We start from the raw sequence: 26597 nt of genomic DNA, 5'->3' as shown, positions 1-26597 counted from the left end.
ATCAGGCCAGCAGGGGAGAGCAGTTAGGGAGATCAGGCCAGCAGGGAGAGCAGTTAGGGAGATCAGGCCAGCAGGGGAGAGCAGTTAGGGTGATCAGGCCGGCAGGGGAGAGCAGTTAGGGGGATCAAGCCGGCAGGGAAGCAGTTAGGGGCATCAGGCCAGCAGGGGGAAGCAGTTAGGGCGATCAGGCCAGCAGGGGAGAGCAGTTAGGGGGATCAGGCAAGGAGGCAGAGTGGTTAGGGGAGATCAGGCAGGTGAGCAGTTAGGAGCCAGTATCTCGGATTGCGAGGGGGATATCCGACTGCTGGTTTAGGCCCTATCCCACAGGAATTGGGCTTAAACTGGCAGTCAGATATCCCCCAAGGGGTCCCGGATTGGAGAGGGTGCAGGCCAAACTGAGGGCCTCCCCCCGCCCCCCCCCCCCAACCCATGCACAAAATTTGTGCACTGGGCCTCTAGTATATCTCTAAAATATTAAGTTTGAAAACAGACTGTAAAATATGTATACAGTGACATTCTGTATTTAAAAAAGTAATCCATTTAATAAGTGCATTTATACATAGAGAAAAGTCTGGATGGATAGGCACTAAACTGTTAATTATGGTTCTCTCTATGTTGTGAAATTTTGGATGCTCCCATTTTCTTCCAAATATTTTTATGTATCCTAATTTTTTTAAATTGAAATGTGATTTACAAACTGAAAAAGAAAACATTAGGTTTTTTAAAGTTTATTTAAAATCTTACATATCTACATACACAAATAACCAAATTATAGTTAAGTAAGTACTTAGTGTCAGAGAGTGGACTTAAAATGCCATGAGCTTTTAGGCAGAGATTACTTATAGCTGGAAAAATTAAGGAAGATTACCTAGAGGAGGTAATGGTTGATATAAATTGAAAGATATGCCTGGAAAAGTGTTTCAGGAAGAAGGGGGGTAGCATAGATGGTGTAGCACAGATGTAGAAAAGTACAAGATATTGAGATTATTTTTGGAATGAGAATTTCTCTCCAATTATGTATTTTATATTTATTTTTAAACTACTTCATTGTTTTTCTTCCTAAAGGTTTGAGATTGAAATTGAACCCATTTTTGCAAGTTTGGCTTTATATGATGTAAAGGAAAAGAAAAAGGTAGGGTTATATGATTTAAACATAATAGATTTCAGAAACCTGATTTTAAGTTGTTTTATAAGATAAATAAGTAACAATTTTTTGAGAATTATTAAAGATGGATATTTTACAAAGTAAAATGGAAATTTAAGACTTGTTAAATATATTCTTACTATGAAATAATTTAGTTGATACCTAGATTTTATTTCATTGAAAGAGTTCAAAAGCGAGTAGCAGAAGCAACTTTTAATTTAAAAACAAGAAAAGATACTACAAGAAAAGCATTTTAGGTAATCTATTAAAGGTAACAATGATGATAACAGTGAGTTTTTGTTGACATAATTTTCAAGTTCTTACTACAACAGATTATTTATGTATATTTTAAATATTCTGTCTTAAATACTGCTGTTAGTTTTACCATCATCATTTACAGAAAGCTGTCTTATCACAGCATTTCTTGCTTGTATGTTCTAAGCCTGAAGTGTAGTAGAAACTTGAAGTGCCTTCAGTGACTTCTGCTGTCAAAATATTACAGTTTTCTGCAGTGGAACTTTGCTTGAGCAACTTGTATTTGCTAAATCAAAACTGCTGAGATATTGTTCATATAATTTTTAAAGACAATTTGGGATAATTCATCTCAATAATAATTTCTTTGGATATTGTATTAGAGGTTACATTTCTAATCAGAAGAGTTTGGGATATGCTTCTTTAGACTATGTTTATTGTATTATATTTTGCAAATAGTTTGTACATTTCTTTGGATTTAGACATGTAAAGAATGGTCAGTGACATATATGATAAACTGTATGTTATAGTATATTATTTTAATATCTGTAATAGTTTAAGATTGGAGATGTATGATTTTTGTGAGTTTTTATAAAATGTATAGATTTAAAAATTTGACATGATTATATTTTTTAGATTTCAGAAAACTTTTATTTTGACCTTAATTCTGAGCAGATGAAAGGATTGCTACGTCCACATGTACCACCTGCTGCCATTACCACCCTGGCAAGATCAGCTATTTTTTCTATCACTTATCCTTCCCAAGATGTTTTTCTTGTAATAAAGGTGAGAATAATCTATATATATAATCCTAAGCGACCGAACGACTGAACGACCAGTCGCTATGACGCGCACTGACCACGAGGGAGCAGATGCTCAACGCAGGAGCTGCTCCCTGGTGGTCAGTGTGCTCCCACAGCCAACCTCCCACGGCTGACCAACCTCTCGCGGTCCTTTCGCCTGGCCAGTCAGGCCCAATTGGCCTCTATTGCTGGCCAGGCCGAGGGATCCCACCTGTGCACGAATTCGTGCACCGGGTCTCTAGTGTTAAATATATTTGTTTATTTGTGTAGTGTCTGTATACTCATCTCTCTATCAGTGGTGCAGCTTTTTATGGGCACAGATTTTGCCTTTACTTATTTTTTTCATCTTAATATTCTTTAACATACACTGTAGGTGCTACTTAATTTTTTCTTGAGTTAGGGACTATATTAGTCAGGGTTTTCCATAGAAACAAACCTGTAGGATGGATGCATGTGTGTGTGTGCACGCGCGTGCGTACATGCGCCTGCACGCGCGCGCGCACGCACACACACACACACACACACACACAGAAAGGAAGGATTTGGCCAAGGGCTAGCAAGTCTGAAATCTGTATGGCAGGCAGGCAGGCTGGAAATTCAGGAAAGAGTTGTCTTGAGTTTGAATCCCACAGAGCAACATTCTAGAAACTCAGGCAAGTAGTCTTGATAATACCTTTTTTGAGAAACCTCATTTTTTGCTCTATGACCTTTAACTAATTGGATGAGGCTCACCCACATCATGGAGGGTAATCTACTCTACTCAGTCTATTGATTTAAATGTTAATCATCTCTAAAAAATACCTATACAGCAACATTTAGTCTAATATTTGGTCAAACAACTGCTTTCATTTCTATTGGGTATATACCCAGAAATAGATTTCCTGAATTGCATGGTAGTTCTATTTTTAATATTTGAGGAATCTTGGTACTGCTTTCCATAGTGGATGCACCATTTTACAGTTCACTAGTAGCGGCCAAGGGTGCCAGTTTTTCCATATCCTTGCCAATATTTGTTGTATATTTATTTTTGAGAGTAGCCATTCTGATGGGTGTAAGATGATCTTATTGTGGTTTTGATTTTCATTTCCCTAATGATTAGTGGTTTAAACATCCTTTCATATGCTTGTTAGCCATTTGTATAGCTTCCTTGGAGAAATGTCTACTCAAGTCCTTTGCACATTTAATAATCAGATTATTATTGTTTTGTTAAGTTATGGTATTTTAAAAAATCTGTCTGGGCATTAACTCCTTATGATATATATGTATGATTTCTCTCATTTCTTGTCTTTTTACACTGTTGGTTGTGTCCTGTGAAGCACAAAAGTTTTAAATTTTTATGTAGTCCAGTTTATCTACTTTTACTTTAATTGAATGTGCTTTTTTTTTTTTTTTTTTTGTCTCAAATCCAAGAAAACATAGTCATGTTCTTTATTTTTTCTTCTAAGAGTTTTATAGTGTTAGGTCTATGTTTAGGTCTTTGATCCATTTCAAATGAATTTTTGTATAACATAAGGTAAAGGTATAATTTTATTTTTTGCAATTGGACATTCAGGTGTTGTTTTTTTAACACCATTTGTTGAAAAGACTCTCCTTTTCTCATTGAATGGTCTTGGTACCCTTGTTGAAAATTATTTAACTGTATATACAAGGGTTTATTTCTGGGCTCTATTCTACTACATTGATCTATAGGTATATCTTTATGCCAGTACCACACTGTTTTGATTACTGTAACTTTATATTAAGTTTTGAAATCAATAAGTTTGAGGCTTCCAGCTTCTAACTTTGTTCCTTTTTTTTAAAGCTTGTTTTGACTATTGGAAAAACAAACAAACATAAAAACACCCCATTATTGTGATTTTGATTAAATCTACAGATTGTTTTAGGTAGTATTGACATCTTAATTACATTAAGTTTTCCAGTTCATGAGTACAAGATGTTTTGCCATTTATTTGTGTTTCGTTTATTTATTTTTTACCACTGTTTTATAGTTTTCAAAATACAAATCTTCTAGTTCTTGATTAGTTCCTCAGTATTTTATTCTTTTTGATATTATTGTAAATGGAATTATTTTCTTAATTTCCTTTTCAAATTGCTCATTTTTAGTGTATAGACATACAACTTATTTTTGCATGGTTTGTATCTGAGACTTTGCTGCATTCCTTTATGTTCTAAAGAGTGTGTGTGGGTGTCTGTGTGTGCGCGCGCGCACGTGTGAGTGAAATATTAGGGTTTTCTGTATAAAAGATCATGTCTTCAAAGAGATAATTTTACTTTTTCCTTTTTAATTTGAATGTGTTTTTTTTATTTTTTTATTTTTTTTATTGCTTAAAGTATTACAAAGGGTATTACATATGTGTCCTTTTTTTTCCCCCCGCCCTTGACAATCCCCTGGCCTCCCCTACCCCCCAGTGTCTTATGTCCATTGGTTATGCTTATATGCATGCATACAAGTCCTTCGGTTGATCTCTTACCCCCCTCCCTCCTGCCCCCCAACACTCCCCGGCCTTCCCGCTGCAGTTTGACAATCTGTTTGAGGCAGCTCTGCCTCTGTATCTACAATTTGAATGTGTTTTATTTCTTTTTCTTGCCTAATTGCTCTGACTCAGTCTTCCAATTACTATGTTGAATAGAATGGGCAAAAGTAAGCATCCCTATCTTGTTGCTGATCTTAGAGGGAAAGTTTTAAGTCTTTTAACACCTAGTATGATGCTATCTTGCGGGCTTTCCATATAAGGGCTTGATTATGTTGAGGTAGCTTTCTTAAATTCCTAGTTTGTTGAATGTTTCTTTCATGCAAGTATATTGAATTTTGTTCAGTGCTTTTTCTGTATTAATTGAGATGATCATGTGATTTTATTATATTGATTAATTCTTATATGTTTATCATCCTTGCATTCCATACTGATAGCTTTTTTAAAAAAGTTTAATCTTTACTTTCTGCCTTTGACAGTTAGAAAAAGTCCTTCAGCAAGGAGACATTGGAGAGTGTGCAGAACCATATATGATTTTCAAAGAAGCAGATGCCACCAAGGTACAGAATATCATGCCTCTCATCTCCCCCACTTTTGTATTTATTGCCATTCACTCCCATTTCCCCCAAATCCCCAAACCCAACCCTAAATTACCTCTAATCTCCCAAATTATTATCTGGGAAACTACTATATAAAGCATACTAATAAATTTAATTCATTTTTTTCTATTATCCTACTCAGTTTCTTTCATTATTTGCTTTGTCACCTAGCTTGTGTCACATACTGTACTATTCTTTAAAATAACCCTCACCAGACATTAATTGATTATTTATTTTTTTTGTAGAAAGCTAATTCAGTTTAATTCCTAAATAATTTTTCTTCCATATACAGAATAGTGATATTGATTGAACATTTCCTAGCAAAACAGAAATATTCTAGGCCTCTGTCTAGCTATAGATAATTAAGAATGTGTTAAAAATAGAAAATATAACCTCTGTTTTGTCATCAAATAACAAATTTCTAGAATTTAGATAAACTTCTAAAGCAAAAATAATTGGTCAACAATAGGTACCGAATTCCAGATACCCTGAGTTAACTCTAGGAATAATAGGTGATCTTGGGTCTTTGAACACTTCATTTAATACTGGAAACACCCAGGAGAGGTAGGCTTGAGAAATACTTGACAAACTAGAAAATGTTTTGCTTTCTGTTTTTCTGAGACTCAAAACAAGAGCTGAGCCTTTTCTGCTATTATAAGTAGATCTGAACACATCTACTCTGATCCCTGGCTATCTGGTTGAAAGCAGCATTAAAGTATTCAGGCTTTCCCAGGTTGTCATTTTACAAATTAAATTTGCTCTGTTATATGGAGTTCATAGGTATTATAGCAGCTTATTCCACATTTCTTCTTACATATTTACATAAGCTGACAGAATTAAGTATACTTTATAGCTAGGCTTTTAAAGCAAGAACCTAATTTTAAGGTATACTAGGTATAGCAGTAAAAGTGATGCTATTTAGCTATCTGTCCATCTTTTCCCAGCTCTGAGTCTTCAGGTAGGGAACTGTCATTAGAGTAAACCACACCAATAGACATACTGTATAGAAAGAATATGTGAGGAATTTGGTGTGGGTTTTCACTCTTGGACCATTGGTTGGATATTGCAGGTCGCCCTAGTGTTTGTTCAGGAATAGCCTAAAAGTTGAGCCAGCCTCAGGATGTCTTCCAGGTGGGCATGTACTGTTTGTACCATTAGTCTTTTTCCAGGATTTAGTACTCTTATAATATATATATATTTTTTTGCTTCATTTATTACTACTCTTGGCTTATTATTGGCATATTTGTGCCCTACACTCCCACTTCATGGTTGCTCTAAGTTAGGGACTATTTTAAATTGGCTCAAGTGCTTCCATATTTTTTAGAATATTTAAATTTAATGAGTTATAACCTAGAATATTTTATAGTTTGCCGTTGGAAACATGGTTATGTTTCCTTTCATAAAATAGTACTTAAAATACATAAACATATTTGACACTTGCTCTTTTTTCTCCAGAGATAAGATAATTTCAAACAAAAATGTCGAAGACTTATTCTGTACATACATTTGTAGAACAGGTTAAGATTGTTCAGTGGTTAAGATAGTACACTGTTAATTGATCTCTGAAAGGCACAGATTGTTTTTCCATCTTTGTTGAATATTGAGAATTTTTAAACTGTGTCTTTATTTATTATGAAATAGCCTTTAATTCATTTCTTTGAGCATAATCATATAATGTATAAAGTTTTGTTTTGCAGAATAAGGAAAAATTGGAGAAGCTGAAAAGTCAAGCTGATCAGTTTTGCCAAAGACTTGGAAAATATCGCATGCCTTTTGCTTGGACTGCGATCCATTTAATGAATATTGTTAGCAGTGCTGGGAGTTTGGAAAGAGATTCTACAGAGGTAGAAATTAGTACTGGAGGTAAGAGTGTTTTATATAAAATATTTCTAAATATATAAATTTTTTTCTTTTTTCTTAGATAAGCTTGTTTTATGTGTAGACTTTGCAATGTGATGAGGCATACAATGGTTTCTTTTTTTGCCTTTTGTTAAAACCTTAATAGCTTTTTTGAGATGTAATTTGCATACCATACATTTCACCTATTTTAAGTGTATAATTCAGTGTTTTTTTAATGTAGTCCCAAGGTTCTGCAACCATCATTGCAATCTAATTGTGGAATGCTTTCATAGTCATTAGCAGTCATTTTCCATTCTCCCCAAATCCTCAAACCCAACACTAAACAACCTCAAATCTACTTACCAGTAAGTCGTATGGATTTTCTTGTTCCAGACATTTCATATCAATAGAATTACGTAATATCTAGTCTTTTATGTCTAGCTTCTTTTGCTTAGTATAATGTTTTAAAGTTAATCTGTGCTATAGCATGTGTCAGTATTTCATTTTTTATTGCTGAATAATGGTCCATTGTACTAGTCTGTTAAGTATGAAATAACATTATGTCTAAATAAACAATGTACATAACTTAATTAAAAATACTTTCTTGCTAAAATATGCTAACCATCGTCTGAGCCTTCAATGAGTTGTAATCTTTCTGCTGGTGGAGAGTCAAGCCTCAATGTTAATGCCTGCTGACTGATTAGAGTGGTGACGGCTGAAGGTTGAGGTATCTGTGGCAATTTCTGAAAATGCAACAGCAATGAAATTGGCTGCATTAATTGACTCTTTCGCCAATGATTTCTCTCTAGCATGTGATGCTGTTTGATGGCATTTTACGTACAGAACTTCTTTCATAATTGGAGTCAGTTCTTTTAAACCCTGCTGCTGCTTTATCACCTAAGTTTATATAATTTCTATATCCTTTGTTGTCATTTCAACAATCATCACAGCATCTTCATCAGGAGTCAGTTCTGTCTCAGGAAACCACTCTCTCTGATCAACCATAAGAAGCAATTCCTCATCTGTTAACGTTTTATCATGAGATGCAGCAATTCAGTCACTTCTTCAGGCTCCACTAAGTCTAGTTCTCTTGCTATTTCCACCACATCTGCAGTTACTTCCTCCACTGAAATCTTCAACCACTCAAAGTCATCAGTGAGGGTTGGAATCAACTTATTCCAAATTCCTGTTAACGTTGGTATTTTGACTGCTTCTCATGAATCTGTATTGTTCTTAATGACATCGAGAATGGTGAATCATTTCCAGAAAGTTTCAATTTACTTGCCCAGATCCATCAGAGGAATCACTGTGGCAGATATATCCATATGAAATGTATTTTTTAAATAAAAAGACTTAAAAGTTGAAATTACTCCTTGATCCATGGGCTGCAGAATGGATGTTGTGTTAGCAGGCATGAAAACATTAATGTACATCTCCATTAGAGCTCTTGGGTGACCAGGTGCATTGTCAATGAGTAGTATTATTTTGAAAGGAATATTTTTTTCTGAGCAATAGGTCTTAACAGTGGGCTTAAAATGTTCAGTGAATCATGTAAGCAGACGTGCTATCATCCAGGCTTTGCTGTTCCTTTTATAGAGCACAGGCAGAGAAGTTTAGCATAATTCTTAAGGACCCTAGGATTTTTAGAATGGCAAATGAGCACTGGCTTCTATGTAAAGTCACCAGCTGCCTTAGCCCCTAACAAGAGAGTCAGGTTTTGAAGCTTTGAACCCAGGCATTAACTTCTGCTCTCTAGCTATAAAGTCCTAGATAGCATCTGCTAACCTAAGGCTGTTTTGTCTCTATTTGGAATCTGTTTAGTGTAGCCACCTTCATTAATTATCTTAGCTAGATCTTCTGGATAACGCTGCAGCTTCTAAATCAGCACTTGCTGCTTCACCTTCCACTTTTATGTTATGAAAGATGGCTTCTTTCCTTAAGCCTATGAACCAGTCTCAGCTAGCTTCAACCTTTTCATCGGCATCTTCCTCACTTCTCTCAGCCTTCATAGAATTGAAGAGAGTTAGGGTCTTGCTTTGGATTTGGCTTTGGCTGAAGGGAATGTTGTGGGTGGTTTGATCTTCTATCCAGACCACTAAAATATTCTCCATATCAACAATAAGGCTGTTTCTTATCTTTTGTGTGTTCACTGGAGCAGCACTTTTAATTTCTTTCGCGAACTTTTCTTTGCATTTACAAATTGGCCAACTCTTTGGTGCAAGAGGCCTAGCTTTCAGCATATCTTGGCTTTCAACATTCTCTCATTAAGCTTAATCATTTGTAGCTTTTGATTAAAAATGAGAAACATAGGACTTTCTTTCACTTGAATACTTGGAGGCCATTGTAGGGTTATTATTTGGCCAATTTCAGTATTGTTGTGTCTCAGGGAATTGGGGTCTCCAGGAGAGGGAGAGAGATAGGGGAACAACCCGTCAGTGGAACAATCAGAACACACATTTATTAAGTTTGCTCTCAAGTTTGTGATGCCCCAAAACAATTACAATAATAACATCAGAGATCACTGATCACAGATTACCATAACAAATATAATAACAGTGAAAAAGTTTGAAATGGCTCTAGCTGGTTTGGCTCAGTAGATAGAGCATTGGCTTGCGGGCCAAAGGGTCCTGGGTTCGATTCCAGTCAAGTGCATGTACCTTGGTTGCAGGCTTCTCCTCGGCCTGGGCCCTGGTCAGGGCATGTGCAGGAGGCAGCCAATTGATGTTTCTCTCATATCGATATTTCTCTCTGTCTTTCACTGTCTCTAAAAAATCAATGGAAAAATATCCTTGGGTGAGGATTAAAAAAAAAATAGTTTGAAATATTGTGAGAATTACCAAAATGTGAACAGAGATAAATTGAGCAAATACTATTGAAAAAATGGCACCAATAGAGTTGCTCAATGCAGGGTTGCCACAAATTTTTAATATGTGAAAAATGTAATATCTGTAGAGTGCAATAAAGCAAAGAGGAATAAAACAAGATATACCTATATATAATCTGTCTTGGAGAATGTCTTATGTGTCTTATTTGCCTTTTGCTTAGTGGAGTATATTGTAGATGTCTGGTAGGTCTAGTTTGTTTATAGTTTTGTTTTAAGTCTTCAACATAATTATTTTATTGGGTTTGAATTAGTAGGGTTATCTTGCAAAAATTTGAATGAAAGTTTCAAATTCAAATGCTATAAGACTGAGGGACCATATATAGTGACTAAAATTTATAGTTCCTCTATATCTGTTCTTCTTAGCTCATCTTTGGTCATATGCATAATCTTTGTGTGGTAATTACCTTTTTTTTACATTGGAGAATTTTAAAGAGAATCAGAAGATTTAGGTGTAATATTTCCTTACTGATCTCCCCAGAAGTGAAATTCTTCTACTATAGTCAATATGCTAAGTGGTTATTTTCAGCCTCAGTGGATTTCCACCCTGTTTGGAAAGCTGCTTTAAAACAAATTTTTTAAACATTATAAAATGAATATTTTACTTTTTTTTCCTTCGTAGAACGAAAAGGGTCTTGGTCAGAGAGGAGGAATTCTAGTATTGTTGGCAGACGATCACTTGAAAGGACAACAAGTGGAGATGATGCTTGTAACCTGACCAGCTTTCGACCTGCTACACTCACAGTGACAAATTTTTTTAAGCAGGTATTGTTCTGTCATGTAGGAATTCTAGGGAGTTATTTGTCTGTAAATTTCTTTTGGTTTCAGAAAAATCGTGAATGTATGTACACATATAATAATTGATTATAATTTCAAGAAATTTTAAAAAATTAAGAATAAAAATAAAATATATAATAATAAAAATAAGTTATATATATCTGTTTTATCATTTTATTTAAATAGTGACATTGTCTAATAATGCATCAGAATCAATCCTCCACATCTATATTCTGCTTCAGTGAGCTTTATTCCCCCTAGTTTTTTTGTGAGTGTATGCATACTGGATTTTGAAGTAAAATTAATTTTATAATGTGAACCAAGATCAGAAAAATTTGAAAGCCTTTGTCTTGAGTAAGCAGATGACCAGAACCATATAAGAATGGAAGAAAATTTGTATTAGTGTGACAAACTGGAGAAGAACCATTCACGTGTTTTAGAGCAGATTAAAGGAAAATGCAAAATACTCTCTCAAAATTCCTCCTTTTAAGATGTTATTCTAAATATAGGGAAGAAATCCTGGCCTTCTGATACCTTGTAACTTGAGAGAGCTAGATTTTAGGGCAGGATGTGCCATGAGTTGACAGATAACAATGTACTTGAAGTGCCTTTCACAATTATCTATCAATAGCATTCATAGGCAACTGCTCTGAGACACTCAGATGGAAAATAAAGCAGGTAAGGAGTGTCTGAAGTGGTAAGGGTCTTTTTATTATGAACTAGAGGCCCGTGCATGGACCCGGTGGAGTCCCTTGGCCTGGCCTCTGGGGATTGGGTTGAAACTGGCTCTCCGACATCCCCTGAGGGGTCCCAGATTGTGAGAGGGCTGTTCTCGGGTGATGCACCCCAGAATCAGGCTCCCTCCTCTCTGGTTCTGAGTGCATCACCTGGGAACCGCAGCTGCCAAGTCACCGCAGCTCGGCAGCTCCTGGATTGAGCGTCTCCCCCCGGTGGTCAGCGCGCATCATAGCTACTGGTTGGAGTGTCTGCCCTCTGGTGGTCATTGCATGTCATAGTTACCCGTCAGACAGTCGTATGGTCGCTCAGGCTTTTATATATATAGATAGATTGTAGTACAAGAAAGAGTTTAGAAAAGGCCTCAGTGTTACTTCGATGAGGTAATAGCCAAGTACAGCTATGGAAACAGAGCAGTAGATTTACCTGATACAATGACACAACCTTGCAACTATGACATTTTTCTCTTTTTGTGCTTCAGCTGCTACATCACTTCTGCTGTTTTCACAGCTCTTCTTTGCATTTCTTCAGCTGCTTTATCATTGAACTGGTATTGTAAACTCAAATCAACCAGTTATCCATCCACCTACCCACCTATTTATTCAAAGGTACTTTATTGAGCATTCACCATGTACTGAGCATCATTCTACCCACCTACGTATTTATCTAACAAATACTTTTTGAGTGTTCACCATGTAGTGGAGACCAGTAACCCGAAACTAGCACAAACTACTTGTGAAACTTAAAAAGCAACGATTGCTGGGGACATAGAGCAATGGGAAGCATTAACACTTGACTTTGTAGAGCTCTGTAATTTTTTTTTTTAAATATATTTTATTGATTTTTTACAGAGAGGAAGGGAGAGAGAGAGAGAGAGAGTTAGAAACATCGATGAGAGAGAAACATCCATCAGCTGCCTCCTGCACATCTCCTACTAGGGATGTGCCTGCAACCAAGGCACATGCCCCTGACCGGAATCGAACCTGGGACCTTTCAGTCCGCAGGCCGACGCTCTATCCACTGAGCCAAACCGGTTTTGGCGAGCTCTGTAATTTTTTAAACTATTAGTATGTACAATTTTTATAAGTATTTTTAAATAGCTAGAATATTATATATCAGGCAAATGCAGATTAAGTAAAAAGCAGAGATTATAATTTTAATAAAGTAGAATTAAAGGCACAATTTTTTCCTAAATGAGAAATAAAAGCAGGTTTTTGTTTTGTTTTGTTTTTAATTGATGAGCAATTACTACTTATGATTGGGATATAGTAATCAGTGCTTATGTACAGATTTTAAATGTGACAAGCTAAAGTTATTAGAAATACATGGAGATTTAAAAATAAAATAAAATTCACACATTAGTTTTAAGGGCATTTTTTCTACTTACTAAAATGTGTGTAAGTTGCTGCTTTAGGAGTACACAACAGTAAACCAGCAGTGTGGAGAAGGGGTTGTCAGCTAGGTTCATTCACATGTTTAGAGGTTGACTGGGGTCTGCTGATCTAGACTGACTTTTGGGAAGACAGAAATAACAGACCTCTTTCATATTTCTCAACTTGTACTCTCATCATCTAGCAGGCTGGCTTGATAATGTTCTCATAGCAGTGGCTAAAGTTCAAGAGGGAGGGCAAGCTCAGTTGTGCAAATGTTTTTGAAGTTTCTGCATCATCTTTGCTTATTGGCCAACGCAAGCCTGGGGAGGGAGTTAATGTCCCACCTAACAAAAGGTATGGAAACAGATATGGAGTAAAGAATAGAGGTCAATAGTATAATCAATTTAACAGGTTAAGTTAGCCATGGGCAAACTACGGCCCGCGGGCCGGATCCAGCCCGTTTGAAATGAATAAAACTAAAAAAAAAACACAAAAAGACCGTACCCTTTTATGTAATGATGTTTACTTTGAATTTATATTAGTTCACACAAACACTCCATCCATGCTTTTGTTCCGGCCCTCCGGTCCAGTTTAAGAACCCATTGTGGCCCTCGAGTCAAAAAGTTTGCCCACCCCTGGGTTAAGTAGACAGAAATAATTGAATCTAAAAATAATCTTAATGTATCTATATATGTAAAAGCCTAATATGCTAAGTGTTCCACTGTTCTGTCGATCATTCGGTCAACTGCTTGACCAGTCGCTATGACGTGCACTGACCACCAGGGGGCCGACGCTCCAATCGGTAGCTTGCTACTGGGGTCTGATGGATTGGGAGTGGGTGAGACTGGCCGGACGTACCCTGGAGCCAGTCTCCCGTGGTCCCTCCCTAGCCTCTAAAATATTTCTTCTAATTAATTTCCTTTCAATGTGCATGAATTTGTGCACCAGGCCTCTAGTTATAAATAAGAACCATTTAAGGATGCATTTAATTCTGTATTCAAAAGGAGAGAATATACTGTGTTAGCAACTGATAGAACATTTGTAATAATTAATTATATGTTAGGTCACTGAAAAAATCTTCATAGAGTCAAATTTGCTAACCATAACTCAATAAAACTAAAAACTATTTATAAAAGTATTAACAAAAACCTCCAGCCTTTTGGAAAGTAAAAATCACTTTTCTAGATAGTGGGATAAAAGATGAGCAATTCTGTATCCTGTTGAGAATATAGCAGTGGGCAGGTGGAATATGTAGCTCAGGGTGAGCTCATAGTAGTAAAATAACCTTAACCCTATTTAAGATAAAAAGACGACATGAACTATGCTTTAAAACCACTAAGGTATTAAATGGAGGAGGTTTAGATTAATAAACTCTAAAAATTAACTCTTGAATTAAAAAACAAAATTAATCCCTACCTATTTTAATTGCAAAACATTATATTAAATTTAAAAAAAATTTTAATTAGGTATGGTTTGGTTTGGTTTGTCTCTTTTCCCAGGATGGAGGTCTTTTCATTTTTTTTCTTTCTGGTTTAATATCAAGATAGTTATACTTTATTTCAAGAGAAGTTTTTGTTACTGTTTCTTTCCTCTTGTAAATTTAGTCAATGCTTTATATTTTGCATTTGAGAGACTTGTGATATAAAATTGAAAAGACAATATAAACTCAAGTGTTATAAGTTTTTAAGAATGTCATTATATGTATATCTGTTTTATATCAATACTCTTTTTTTATCCTTTTCATCTATCTCTAATTTGTATTGATTTTCCATATTTTAGAGTTCCCTGTAATACCTTGTAAACATAATGGGCTATAAATAAATATATAAAATTTAAAAACAGATAGCAGTATCATAACTCAATAAAATTTGAAAGCATAAAAAAGGAAATAAGTCCACATACTGATTTTTAATCACGATTATATAAATTTTACTTTTCACTCTGACTCAAATGAAGGAAAAAGGGCAGGATTATTAACAAGCAATATTTTAAATCTACCATATTAATTTTATCAAATAATTTTTCCTTTGTTTTTAAAATCAGGAAGGAGACCGCTTAAGTGATGAAGATCTGTACAAATTCCTTGCCGATATGAGAAGGCCATCTTCTGTTTTACGGAGACTAAGACCTATTACAGGTATTTAAAATTTTTAACTAGAAATAATTATAGCTGTTATCATCACAAGTATATTGTATTGTTTGTAATATGTATTCCTTTTTCACTTACTTGGCCCATATGTCTGTCTGTGCTCAATGCCTGTCAGTACTCATCATCTTATTCTACCCTCATGTGGTCTGACAGTTTGGATGCAGGAACCTTTGATAATTTTTTTTTTAATAAATCTTTATTGTTCAGATTATTACAGTTGTTCCTCTTTTTCCCCCTCCCATAGCTCCCCTCCACCCAGTCCCCACCCCACCCTCTGCCCTTACCTCCCCCTCCCCCACTGTCCTCATCCATAGGTGTACGATTTTTGTCCAGTCTCTTTCCACACCCCCACACCCCTTTTCCCCCCGAGAATTGTCAGTCCATTCCCTTTCTATGCCCCTGATTCTATTATATTCGCCAGTTTACTCTGTTCATCAGATTTTTTATTCACTTGATTTTTAGATTCACTTGTTGATAGATATGTATTTGTTGTTCATAATTTTTATCTTTACCTTTTTCTTCTTCCTCTTCTTAAAGAATACCTTTCAGCATTTCATATAATATTGAACTCCTTTAGCTTTTTCTTATCAGTGAAGCTCTTTATCTGACCTTCAATTTTGAATGATAGCTTTGCTGGATAAAGTAATCTTGGTTGTAGGTTCTTGCTATTCATCACTTTGAATATTTCTTGTCACTCCCTTCTGGCCTGCATAGTTTCTGTTGAGAAATCAGCTGACCATCGTATGGGTACTCCCTTGTAGGTAACTGACTTTTTTTCTCTTGCTGCTTTTAAGATTCTCTCTTTGTCTTTTGCCCTTGGCATTTTAATTATGATGTGTCTTGGTGTGGTCCTCTTTGGATTCCTTTTGTTTGGGGTTCTCTGCACTTCCTGGACTTGGAAGTCTATTTCTTTCACCAGGTAGGGGAAGTTTTCTGTCATTATTTCTTCAAATAGGTTTTCAATATCTTGCTCTCTCTCTTCTTCTGGCACCCCCATAATTCGGGTGTTGGTATGCTTGAAGTTGTTCCAGAGGCTCCTTACACTATCTTCATATTTTTGGATTCTTTTTGCTTTTTGCCTTTCTGGTTGGGTATTTTTTGCTTCTTCATATTTCAAATCTTTGACTTGATTCTTGGGATCCTCTTGTCTGCTGTTGGATCTCTGTATATTATTCTTTATTTCAGTCAGTATATGCTTAATTTCTAGTTGGTCCTTTTTCATATCCTCCAGAGTCTCACTAAATTTATCGGCGGTTTCTAGAAAATTCTTGAAAAACCTTATAACTGTGGTTTTGAACTCTATATCCAGTAGTTTGCTTTCCTCCATTTCTGTCATTTGTCATCTGTTTCTTTGTCTCCGCATTTTTTATGCTTCCCTGTGTTGATAGAGTGGCTTTCTGTGCTAGGTGTCCTATAGGGCCCAGTGACTCAGCCTCCCCAATTATCTGAGGTGGACACTCTTGGTGCACCCCTTTTTTGGCTGTGTGCACAGTCTTGTTCTAGTTAAGCCTTGATTGTTTGTTGGTATCACTGGGAGGAATTGACCTCCAGGCCAATTGTATATGAGAATCAGCTGTGTCTACAGTGGGAGAACTTCTGTGCTGGAGACACCCTTCTGGGGCAAGACTTGCTTCAGTGGGGCTTTGGTGCTCACTGAGTCTGCCTCCTGAGTGTGTCCCTTATGGATCTGAGGAGTTGTAATCTGGATGGTCCCACTCTGACCACTGGGTACACTGGCTCTTGGATCTCTAAGGAGGTGCTAATTTAGCCTCCTGTGGTTCTGGATGATGTCTGTTTTGTCTTTTAGATGTAGCTTTGAAGTGGTTGTGTGAGGCAGCAATTTCAGGTGTTTACCTATGCCGCCATCTTGGTTCTCTCAGAACCTTTGATAATTTAAGTACTGAAATGAGAGTGATGAATAATACCATGGCTTAAAATTATTTTCCAGAGGAAAAAATGCATGAAGTGGTAAAATTTAGAAACATTCATATTATGATCAGAGCAAACCATTCCAGAGTAAAACTATTTTTTAAGCATACCAAGTTTAAACATTTAATCTTTGAAATGGTAGCTTGTTCCTGTGCTAGATTTCTGTTTGTTTGGTTTGTTTTTTTGCTGTTTCTTTTTCATTCATCCATTTATTCATTCATTCAGTATTTTACATGTATTTATGTCTGTCTCAGGAATTTATACCTTTGAGACTTGCTAAAATGAAGTGATTTAGAGGACTGAGACAATAATAATTTTGGTTTCTTTCCCGACTTCTTGCAAAAATATGATCTAAATTAATTAAAAAACATTTTCAACATGAAGTTTTTATTTATTATGTTTACATTGTTTTTACAATATATTTTTATATGCAGCTCAGCTGAAGATAGACATTTCTCCGGCACCTGAAAATCCTCATTATTGCCTAACCCCAGAGCTGCTTCAGGTGAAGCTTTACCCTGACAGTCGAGTTAGACCTACCAGAGAAATTTTGGAGTTTCCTGCTAGGGATGTCTATGTTCCAAACACTACTTACAGGTAATACATTTTAATTTGGGAGAATTTTGAAATGAGATACTATATATTCTAATAGTAATATAGAACTAGAATGAAACTCTTCAAAAATCTTGTGTAGCTTTGTTACTTGTTCCATTTCTTATCACATGACTATATTAATAGCTGTAATGTATGAAGCTTTTACTGTGTGCCAGATAAAATCTTAATTATCTTACATACATTATCTTATTTAATTCTCATAACTTGAGGTATGTGTTACCTTCATTTTAGAAGTGAATAAACAGAGATCGAGAGGTTAAGTATACTTGAGTGTGGTGGAGCTAGCACTTGAATCGTGGGCTGTTAGTTTAAAACATTTGAACTCCTAGTTCCTATTTTTTCTCAAATGGTCTTATTAACAGAATCTAGCATTACACATAATCAAGTTTATGTGCCTAAACTGTGTTCTAACAGTAACAGTATTTGGTAAATATACACTATTTAGAGAATACCTGACACGAGGTTATTGGCTAAGCTATTTAGGCTGAACACTACATAACTCCAGGGGTACCATTTATGAATGATGCTCCCCACATTTTGTGAATGCTGAGACCATGACTTGATATGTCTGTTGGGATATCCAACAGGGCAGCTTAGACATAAGATTCTAATTCCCCGTCTTAGCATATTTCACTACCATTTACCCAGTTCCTGAGGCCAAAATTTTGGGAATCAAAATGATTTCCCTTCTTTTCTTACTCCTCCATTTACTCCTAGAACAAGTTTTATAGGCTTTAATTTTTAAATGTATCCCAAATCTAGTATTTTTCATGTCCTCCACCTTTAAAACTCAGTCAAAGTCACCATGTAGGTCAGCATTGTCAAATAGAAATATAATGTTAACCACATTTGTAATTTAAAATTTTATAGTTGCTACATTAAAAAAATAAACAAGTGAAATTAATTTTAATTATTTGTTGTTTAACCCAGTATACCTAACATATCATTTTGACATGTACTAAATGTAAAAATTATTGAAATATCTTACTTCTTTTCTCTCCTACTAAAGTCTTCAAAATCTGAGGTGTATTTTACTTTTAAAGCACTTCTCATTTCAGATGCTAAAGAGCCACGTGGGACTAGAGGCTATTATATTGGAAAGCTGCTAATCTTGAGTTTTGTTGTACCTTTTTAATTTGATCATCTTATTTCTACTCCTGCCTCAGTCAACTCTCAACATTGCAGTCAGAGAGGTTTTTGAAAGTTAAAAATCAGATCATTCATTCCTCTTTCTAAAACCCTCTAGTTGTTTCCGTTATAAGCAAAAAAAGAAGCATTTTTTGTAATTGTTTATAAGACTCTACGTATCTGGCTTCTGCCTTTCTTTAACTTCATGTCCCTCTAATCTCTGCTTTGCTTGCTTCATTTTCGCCTCAATGGCCTTTTTGTTCATCCTTGTACAAACAAAATTCAATTCTGCGTAAGGCTTTCTGTTTGTTTTCTTTGCCTCTTGTTTTCCCCCAGATTTCTGCATGGCTTGGCTCCTTTTTCAAACATATATCTCTTAAAGGTCACTTCTTAGAGAAGCTTACCCTCATCACCCTACCTAAAATGATCCACTGCTTCCCTCCTCTAGCTCTTTACCCTCATTGTATTTATCATTATCTGACATTATATGTACTTATGGGATCATTTTTGTCTTTCTCATTAGAATTTAATTACTGTAAATGCCAGGGACTTGTCTCTTTTGTTTACGGCTTTATCTTCAGCATCTAGCACAGTGTGCTAGCACACCAAAAGCACATAATAAATATTTATTCAATGAATTAAGAAACTGGAAACTAGACACTGGTCTAAGGGTGGGATTTAGAGTCTACAGATATGAATTTATAAAAGTAGTTTTAATGTTTGAGATGGAATGCTTGATTTTACATTTTTTAAAAGGTCATTAAAACCTTATTTTATAAAGGCTTATTGTGGGAGATAGTTAAGCCTACCTTCATGACCTTGAACTGCACATTTCACACAGATTGAGTAATTTTGATCTAGTCTATTTTCCATGAGAACACTTTGGACTTTGATAAAAAGACCAACTATTGGGTCCCTTTTCAATTTTGAAAACTGTTGTGTTGGATGGTCGCTTGGTAGTACATGCATACATGCAATGCTTGTGGTTGTTAGTGATGGGAAAATCAAGGAAATTTGATTATCCTATAACAGAAGGTAGAATATGTAGCCATATATAGTTGGGATAGGTTTCATAAAGGAGGCAAGTGGGAGGGACTGAATAAATACTGGTTAAGGAGTACATTTTTGGTTAATGAATGATTTCCATGAGTCACACTATTAGGAAGGAAAGATACAGGCATGAAAACATGCTGACTCTAGGATAAGAGAGAGTGGGTAAATAGATTGTGCTGAAATAGGTAACCCTGAAAGAGGAAATGAGTATACTTGCTCTCAGTAAAATTCACACTGGTGCAGAGTAGACTCTTGGTGTAGAAGTTTTGCAATAAAGTAGTCTCCCTGTATTTGCAGGGATGTGTTCCAAGACCCCAAGGGTGCCTAAAACCCCTGGGAGTGACAAACTCTATATGGTAAAAATCCTCACTTAATGCCATGGATAGGTTCTTTGACTTTAAGTGAAATGACATGTAGCAAAACCAACTTTACCATAACCTAATAGATATAAACAAGAGTTAAGTTTCTACAGCATCTCATCAGTGTTAGAATAAAACGATGTTAAATGAAATGATGTTATTAGAGGACCTGCTATATTGTACTATGTTTTTTCCTATACATACATACATACCTATTATAAAGTTTAATTTGTAAATTAGGTACAGTAAGAGATTAACAACAACTAATAGTAAAATAGAATAATTATGTCAGTAGATTGTATTAAAAGTTACATGAATGTGGTATCTCTCACTGTCTAAAAATATCTTACTGTACTGTACTCACTCTTTTGTGATGTTGTGAGATGATACAAATGCCTACATGTTGAGATGAAGTGAGGTGAATGATGTAGGCATTGTGATGTAGTGTTAGGCTACTACTGACCTTCTGATAGTACATCAGGAGGATCATGATGATGTCATATCTTCTACCAACAAATTTAATGCCCTTTCCATCTTATCTAAGCAGTTATGCACTGGGCTGGAACTTTGGCAGTTTGAGGTGTGACAGCAAAACTAGCACGAGCTTCTTTTTTCTTCTTCACCATTTCACGGATAGAAGATTTGTTCTTACTGTAGATTTAGCAGCCTCAGAATATGATGTTTTTTCTTTCCTTAGTCTAGAAGGTTCACCTTCCACTTAAAGGAATACTTTAAGGCTTCTCTTTGGCTTATCCTAATTGCCTGCATCACTATTCTTGTGCTTTAGAGACCATTATTAAGCAAAATAAGGTTTACTTGAACACAAGCACTGTAATCTACTACAGTTGATCTGATCACCTAGGCAGCTGCTAAGTGACTGTTGAGTATGCAGCATCTACAGCTTGGAGATGTTGGTCAAAGGGATATTCATATCTTGAGCAGGATGAAGTGGGACAATGCGATCTTTCACCATGCTACTCAGGAGAATGCACAATTTAAAACTTGGAAATTAAAAAAGAAAACCCTTGTGAATTGTTTATTTCTGAAATTTTCCATCTAATATTTTTGGACCATGGTAGAGCATGAAACTGTGGGAAGCAAGACTGCAGGTAAAGGAAGGAATTATAATAATTCACTAAAATCAAGTAGATTGACTATCTTTGCTCTTGGAGTTTTTATTACTTTTTCTCACAATTTATATTATTATGTTTGTCAGATTTACTTTTCTGTCTTATCTTATTTGTTAAGTGTCAGTTGAAGGGTACAAATAGTAATGCTGCAAGGTTGCAAAGGAAGGAGCCTCCATTTACTAGATATTTGTGGAAAAGAGACATTATCTCTAACTTGAAGTATAAATAGAACTTAGCCAAGCAGAAAGGTCTGGGAGGCATTCTAGGCAATGGAAAGTCATTAAGAAAGTATATAGAGAATGTTTAAAAGTAGGTAATTTTTATTAGAGCTGAGGGTTTGTGTTGGGCAAGAAATGGTTAAAGAGGTAACCAGGGTTTAGATTATAAAAGTCCTTGAGTACCTGGAAGAGATTTGGATTTCATTCTGTAGGCTTATGCTCTTTCATGTTCTTGTGAGGGTACAGTTATATGGGACATGCACGTCCATAGGATAAACATGATACATCTTCCAGGAACATCACTTCTTAGAAGATTTGGGGAGGAAATAACTATACTAATAAAAGTGTAATATGCTAATTAGACCAGGAGACCTTCCGGATGTCCTTCCGGACAAAGCCATGGTGGTGGGGCCAAGGCAGAGGCGGTTAGGGGCGATCAGGCTGGCGGGGGGACACTTGGGGGCAACCATGCCGGCAGGGGGGGCAGTTGGGGGCGAGCTGGCTGGCACAGGGGGGCAGTTGGAGGCAAGCAGGCCGGCAGGGGGTCAGTTAGGGGTGAGCAGGCCGGCGGGGGGGCAGTTGGGGGTGAGCTGGCTGGAAGGGTGGGCAGTTGGAGGTGAGCAGACTGGCAGAGGGGGCAGGTGGGGGAGATCAGGCCAGCAGGGGGAGGCAGTTGGGGGCGATCAGGCTGGCAGGGGGGGCAGTTGGGGATAAGCTGACTGGCAGGGGGGGCAGTTTGGGGCAATCAGGCTGGTGGGGGGGCAGTTGGGGGGCATGCTGGCTGGCAGGGGGGAGCAGGTGGGGTCAATCAGGCTGGCGGGGGGGCAGATGGGGGCGATCAGGCCGGCAGGCAGGTGAGCAGTTAGGAGCTAGAGGCCCCGGATTGCGAGAAGGATGTCCGACTGCCGGTTTAGGCCGGATCTCTATGGGGGGGGGCAGTTGGGGGTGAGCTGGCAGTTGGATATCCCCCGAGGGGTCCCAGATTAGAGAGGGTGCAGGCTGGGCCGAGGGACACCCTCCCTCCTATGCAAGAATTTCGTGCACCGGGCCACTAGTTTTTATATAAAGATAGATTTGTGGAGTAGAAACCACAATTCACATGTAATTTTAAGATAAGATCATAAAATTTAGATAAAGTCCTATTAAGATTCTAAAATAAATCTTTGCTTATATCAAGCCATTTTACCCTATAACTGCAGGATCTATAAAGATATGTTTTCATTATTTTTCTTTGTTGTTACACTCTTTTAGTAGACGAGTTTGAGAGACACATGTTGAAGCAGTATACAGCCATTATAAATTTGTTTTATGAAGATTGAGGGGCGATAGACATAAAATTAGGAGTCCAGGCAGGAGATTATGTAGATAATTTTAAGACTCAGGTTGAAGGCAGTGCTTGGTAGGTTTTTGGCAGTAAAAATGGGAAGAAAGCATATCAGGTTAAGAGACTTCAAAAGAAGATTGTGACATATTTATCAGATGAAGAGACTTTTCAAAAGAAGATTGTGATAGACTTAGTGGCTTATGATAGAGGAGAGGTGGTTTACAAAGTTCAGTGAAAAGCCAGAGATGTTTCTTGGGTTTTAAACTTCTGTGACTGAGAAGCATGGTAGTGCCATCCTATATAATAAAGAACTAATGTGCTAATTAGACCGAACAGCAGAACAACCGTCTGGATGACCTTCTGGATGAAGCCGGGGCTGCGAGGACTGGCTGAGGCTGCGAGGGCCGAGCCCCTTGCATGAATTTCGTGCTTTGGGCTTCTAGTTAGGATATAATGAAGTAAGGAGGAGAGTGGGATAGGGCCGTGGTCGGCAAACTGCGGCTTGCGAGCCACATGCGGCCCTTTGGCCCCTTGAATGTGGCTCTTCCTAAGCCTTAGGACTACCCTAATTAAGTTAATAACAATGTACCTACCTATATAGTTTAAGTTTAAAAAATTTGTCTCTGAAAAGAAATTTCAGTAGTTGTACTGTTGATATTTGGCTCTGTTGACTAATGAGTTTGCCGACCACTGGATAGGGTAAGAAGGGAAGAAGGACCAGCAGAGGCAGTAAGGCATTGATGAATTTGTTATTTGATATTTTGAATTTGAGGAGATTATAGGATATTGAAAGGAGAAATGGCAGGTAGGGGAATTGGAGAGAGAGCTGGAATAATATGCAGATTCCAGAACTTTATTCATAAAAAATAAATGAGTCTATGAGAATAGATTGAGTTTCTGGAAAGTCAGAGTAGAACAGATGATTGAAGATTGGTCATTGGCCTACAATACTACATACTGGCAGAGAATAGGACTATAAAGATGGATTCAAGTTAGGGATAATTCTCAGAGAATGTAATATTATGGAAGCAAAATGAAGGTCAAATTTGAAATAAGAATATTGGTATTAGTAAGTAGGGAGATCAAAGGTTATGCGGACTGGGTAAAGGCCTTTAGATTTGACATGTGAGTTAGTGGTGAAATTACAACACTTTGGCAAAGTAGTGAGGACAGAAGACTCGATTTTGTGAATAATAAAGGAGAAAATTCCTTCTCTTTCTATACCAGAATGATCTCTCAATTTGAGCTTTATATTTAAAGCAGAAAAAAACTAATAGTACTTCCAAAGGTAACAAAATGAAACATATTGTCTGAGAATTGTTAAAAATTGAAAAACAAATTGCGGTTTGGCTCAGTGGACAGAGGGTCACCTGACTTGTGGACCAAAAGGGTCAAGAGCACATACCTTTGTTGCAGGTTCCTCCCTGCCCCTGCCGGGCCCAGGCCCTGGGGTCCTGGGGCCCTGGGGTCCTGGTAGGGGCTCATGCAGGAGGCAACTAATTGATGTGTTCCTCTCATATTGATGTTTCCCTTTGTCTTTCCCTCTCTTCCACTCTCCTTAAAAATCAATGGAAAAATATCCTTGGGTGAGGATTAACAACAATAACATAAAAAGGAAAAACAAATAGAGAAAGTAATTGGTATGTTAAATACATTATTTTGCATTTGAAAGCTTTCAATTTTTTCTTAAAAAAAGCTGTTTTGGTATTCTGGCTCTACAGAATCAATTTTGACAGTTTGGCTGTGGTTCTGAAAACTAAAACTTATTCTTCCCCATATTCTTTTGTGCTTTTTTTTGGAATAAAATGTTTCTGTAGGATACATATAGATCATACATATTTATATATATCATACATTGTTTATGTATGACACATATACTGGGTAGTTTGAAATACATAATGTTCAATATTTATTGGCTAAGGTAAGTCACTATATAACTTGGATACTGTATCCTTTGAAAACTGGATTTAATTCAGAATTTTATTTCCCCTTTGGTAGTTTCTTTTCTTTTCTTTTTTTTATATATTTTATTGATTTTTTACAGAGAGAAAGGGAGAGAGATAGAGTTAGAAACATCGATGAGAGAGAAACATCGATCAGCTGCTTCCTGCACATCTCCCACTGGGGATGTGCCTGCAACCCAGGTACATGCCCTTGACCGGAATCGAACCTGGGACCTTTCAGTCTGCAGGCCGATGCTCTATCCACTGAGCCAAACCGGTTTCGGCAGGTAGTTTCTTTAAAAACAGTTAAAAATGAACACTGACAAGTGATATGATTGTCAAAAATTTTACATCTAATAATCCTGGAAGATTTAGAATTTAAATTACTTAAATTAGAAATAACAATTGTACTTCTATTGGATGTAAATAAAAAACTGCAAGAATTTAAATTTCTATAAATTAGGGGACTGAGTCTATTGAATTTGGAAACATACATATACGTGACTCAGGCTGTTTAAACATTCAGTAACTTGAATGATTTTTAATTCTTTTTGAAAGCCTACACATAGGTATTAGACTCACACTATGTTCAGGGAGAATACATTATTTAAGTTGATGTCACAAATACATTAATTCTTTTTAAAAAAATATTTTTATTGCTGTTTAGAGAGACGGGAAGGGGGAGGAGGGAGCGAGGGAGAGAGAGAGAGAGAGAGAGAGAAACATTGATTGGTTGCCTCCTAAGAAAGAGAAAGAGGAGAGAGAGAGAGAGAGAGAGAGAGAGAGAAAGAGAGAGAAAGAGAGAGAAACATTGATCGGTTGCCTCCTGCATGCCCCCTACTGGGATCAAGCCTACAAACCAGGCATGTGCCCTGACCGGGAATTAAGCCTGGAACCTCTTGGTGCATGGGATGATGCCCAACCAACTGAGCCACACTGGCCAGGGAACAAATACATTCATTCTTATTATATTATGATATGATACCTTAAAATGTTTTGTTTTCACAGTATTAAGTATTAAAGTATATAAAATGTATACATTAGCCCGGCTGGCATGGCTCAGTGGTTGAGCGTTGACCTGTGATCCAGGAGGTCACCATTCAATTCCTGGTCAGGGCATATGCCCCAGTTTCGGGCTTGATCCCTGGTGTGGAGCATACAGAAGGCAGCCAATCAATGATTCTCTCTCATCATTGAAGTTTCTATCTCTCTCTCCATCTCCCTTCCTCTCAAATCAATTTAAAATAAATAAATAAATAAATATATATATATATATATATATATATATAATAAAATGTATATATTATAGATAAGTTAGATAAAATGTATAAATACATTAATTCTAATGTATATATTAATGTATAAATAAAATGTATATATTATAGATAAGTTAGATAATATATGTTAAGGTACAGTGGCACCTATATTAAAGTCAATATGACTTAGTAATCATGAACTACTGAATTTAAGACAGTGCACCTATTTCAATACAGTGTTTCATACCACTTCATAAATAAAGCATACCAAACATTTAAATATTCCAAATTCTTTTGTAGCAAAATGAAGCATCAGTTTAAAGGTTTTTTGGGTTTTTTTTTGTTTGTTTTTTTTCTTAGTTTTTTTTTATTTTTTTAATTTTTTTTTATTTTTCGCTTAAAGTATTACAAAGGGTATTACATAAGTGTCCTTTTTTCCCCCCCGCCCTTGACAAACCAAGGTTTTTTGTTTTGTTTTGTTTTTTAAAAATATATTTTATTGATTTTTTACAGAGAGGAAGGGAGAGGGATAGAGAGTTAGAAACATCGATCAGCTGCCTCCTGCACACCCTCTACTGGGGATATGCCCGCAACCAAGGTACATGCCCTTGGCTGGAAT

At 36.5% G+C, this 26597-nt stretch overlaps 1 protein-coding gene across 15 annotated transcripts in view; it reads left to right on the top strand.

Moving 5' to 3' along the window:
* DOCK7 (dedicator of cytokinesis 7) overlaps positions 1 to 26597 on the top strand; it is a 180929-nt gene that overhangs the window by 38051 nt on the left and 116281 nt on the right. For all 15 annotated transcript variants that reach the window (XM_070405267.1, XM_070405266.1, XM_070405265.1 and 12 more), the window contains exons 8-14: positions 1066 to 1132; positions 2033 to 2182; positions 5150 to 5230; positions 6967 to 7132; positions 10612 to 10754; positions 14918 to 15011; positions 17387 to 17549. In XM_070405267.1, the coding sequence (XP_070261368.1) occupies positions 1066 to 1132; positions 2033 to 2182; positions 5150 to 5230; positions 6967 to 7132; positions 10612 to 10754; positions 14918 to 15011; positions 17387 to 17549 (864 nt within the window). The remainder of the gene's footprint in view (positions 1 to 1065; positions 1133 to 2032; positions 2183 to 5149; positions 5231 to 6966; positions 7133 to 10611; positions 10755 to 14917; positions 15012 to 17386; positions 17550 to 26597) is intronic.

The sequence above is a fragment of the Myotis yumanensis genome, unplaced genomic scaffold (genome assembly GCF_028538775.1).
Source record: "Myotis yumanensis isolate MYYU_CA2020_CCGP unplaced genomic scaffold, mMyoYum1.0.hap1 SCAF_2, whole genome shotgun sequence".
NCBI classification, from domain to species: domain Eukaryota; kingdom Metazoa; phylum Chordata; class Mammalia; order Chiroptera; family Vespertilionidae; genus Myotis; species Myotis yumanensis.
Note: the sequence above shows the minus strand (reverse complement) of the source record. Positions and strands in the feature narration are given on the sequence as shown.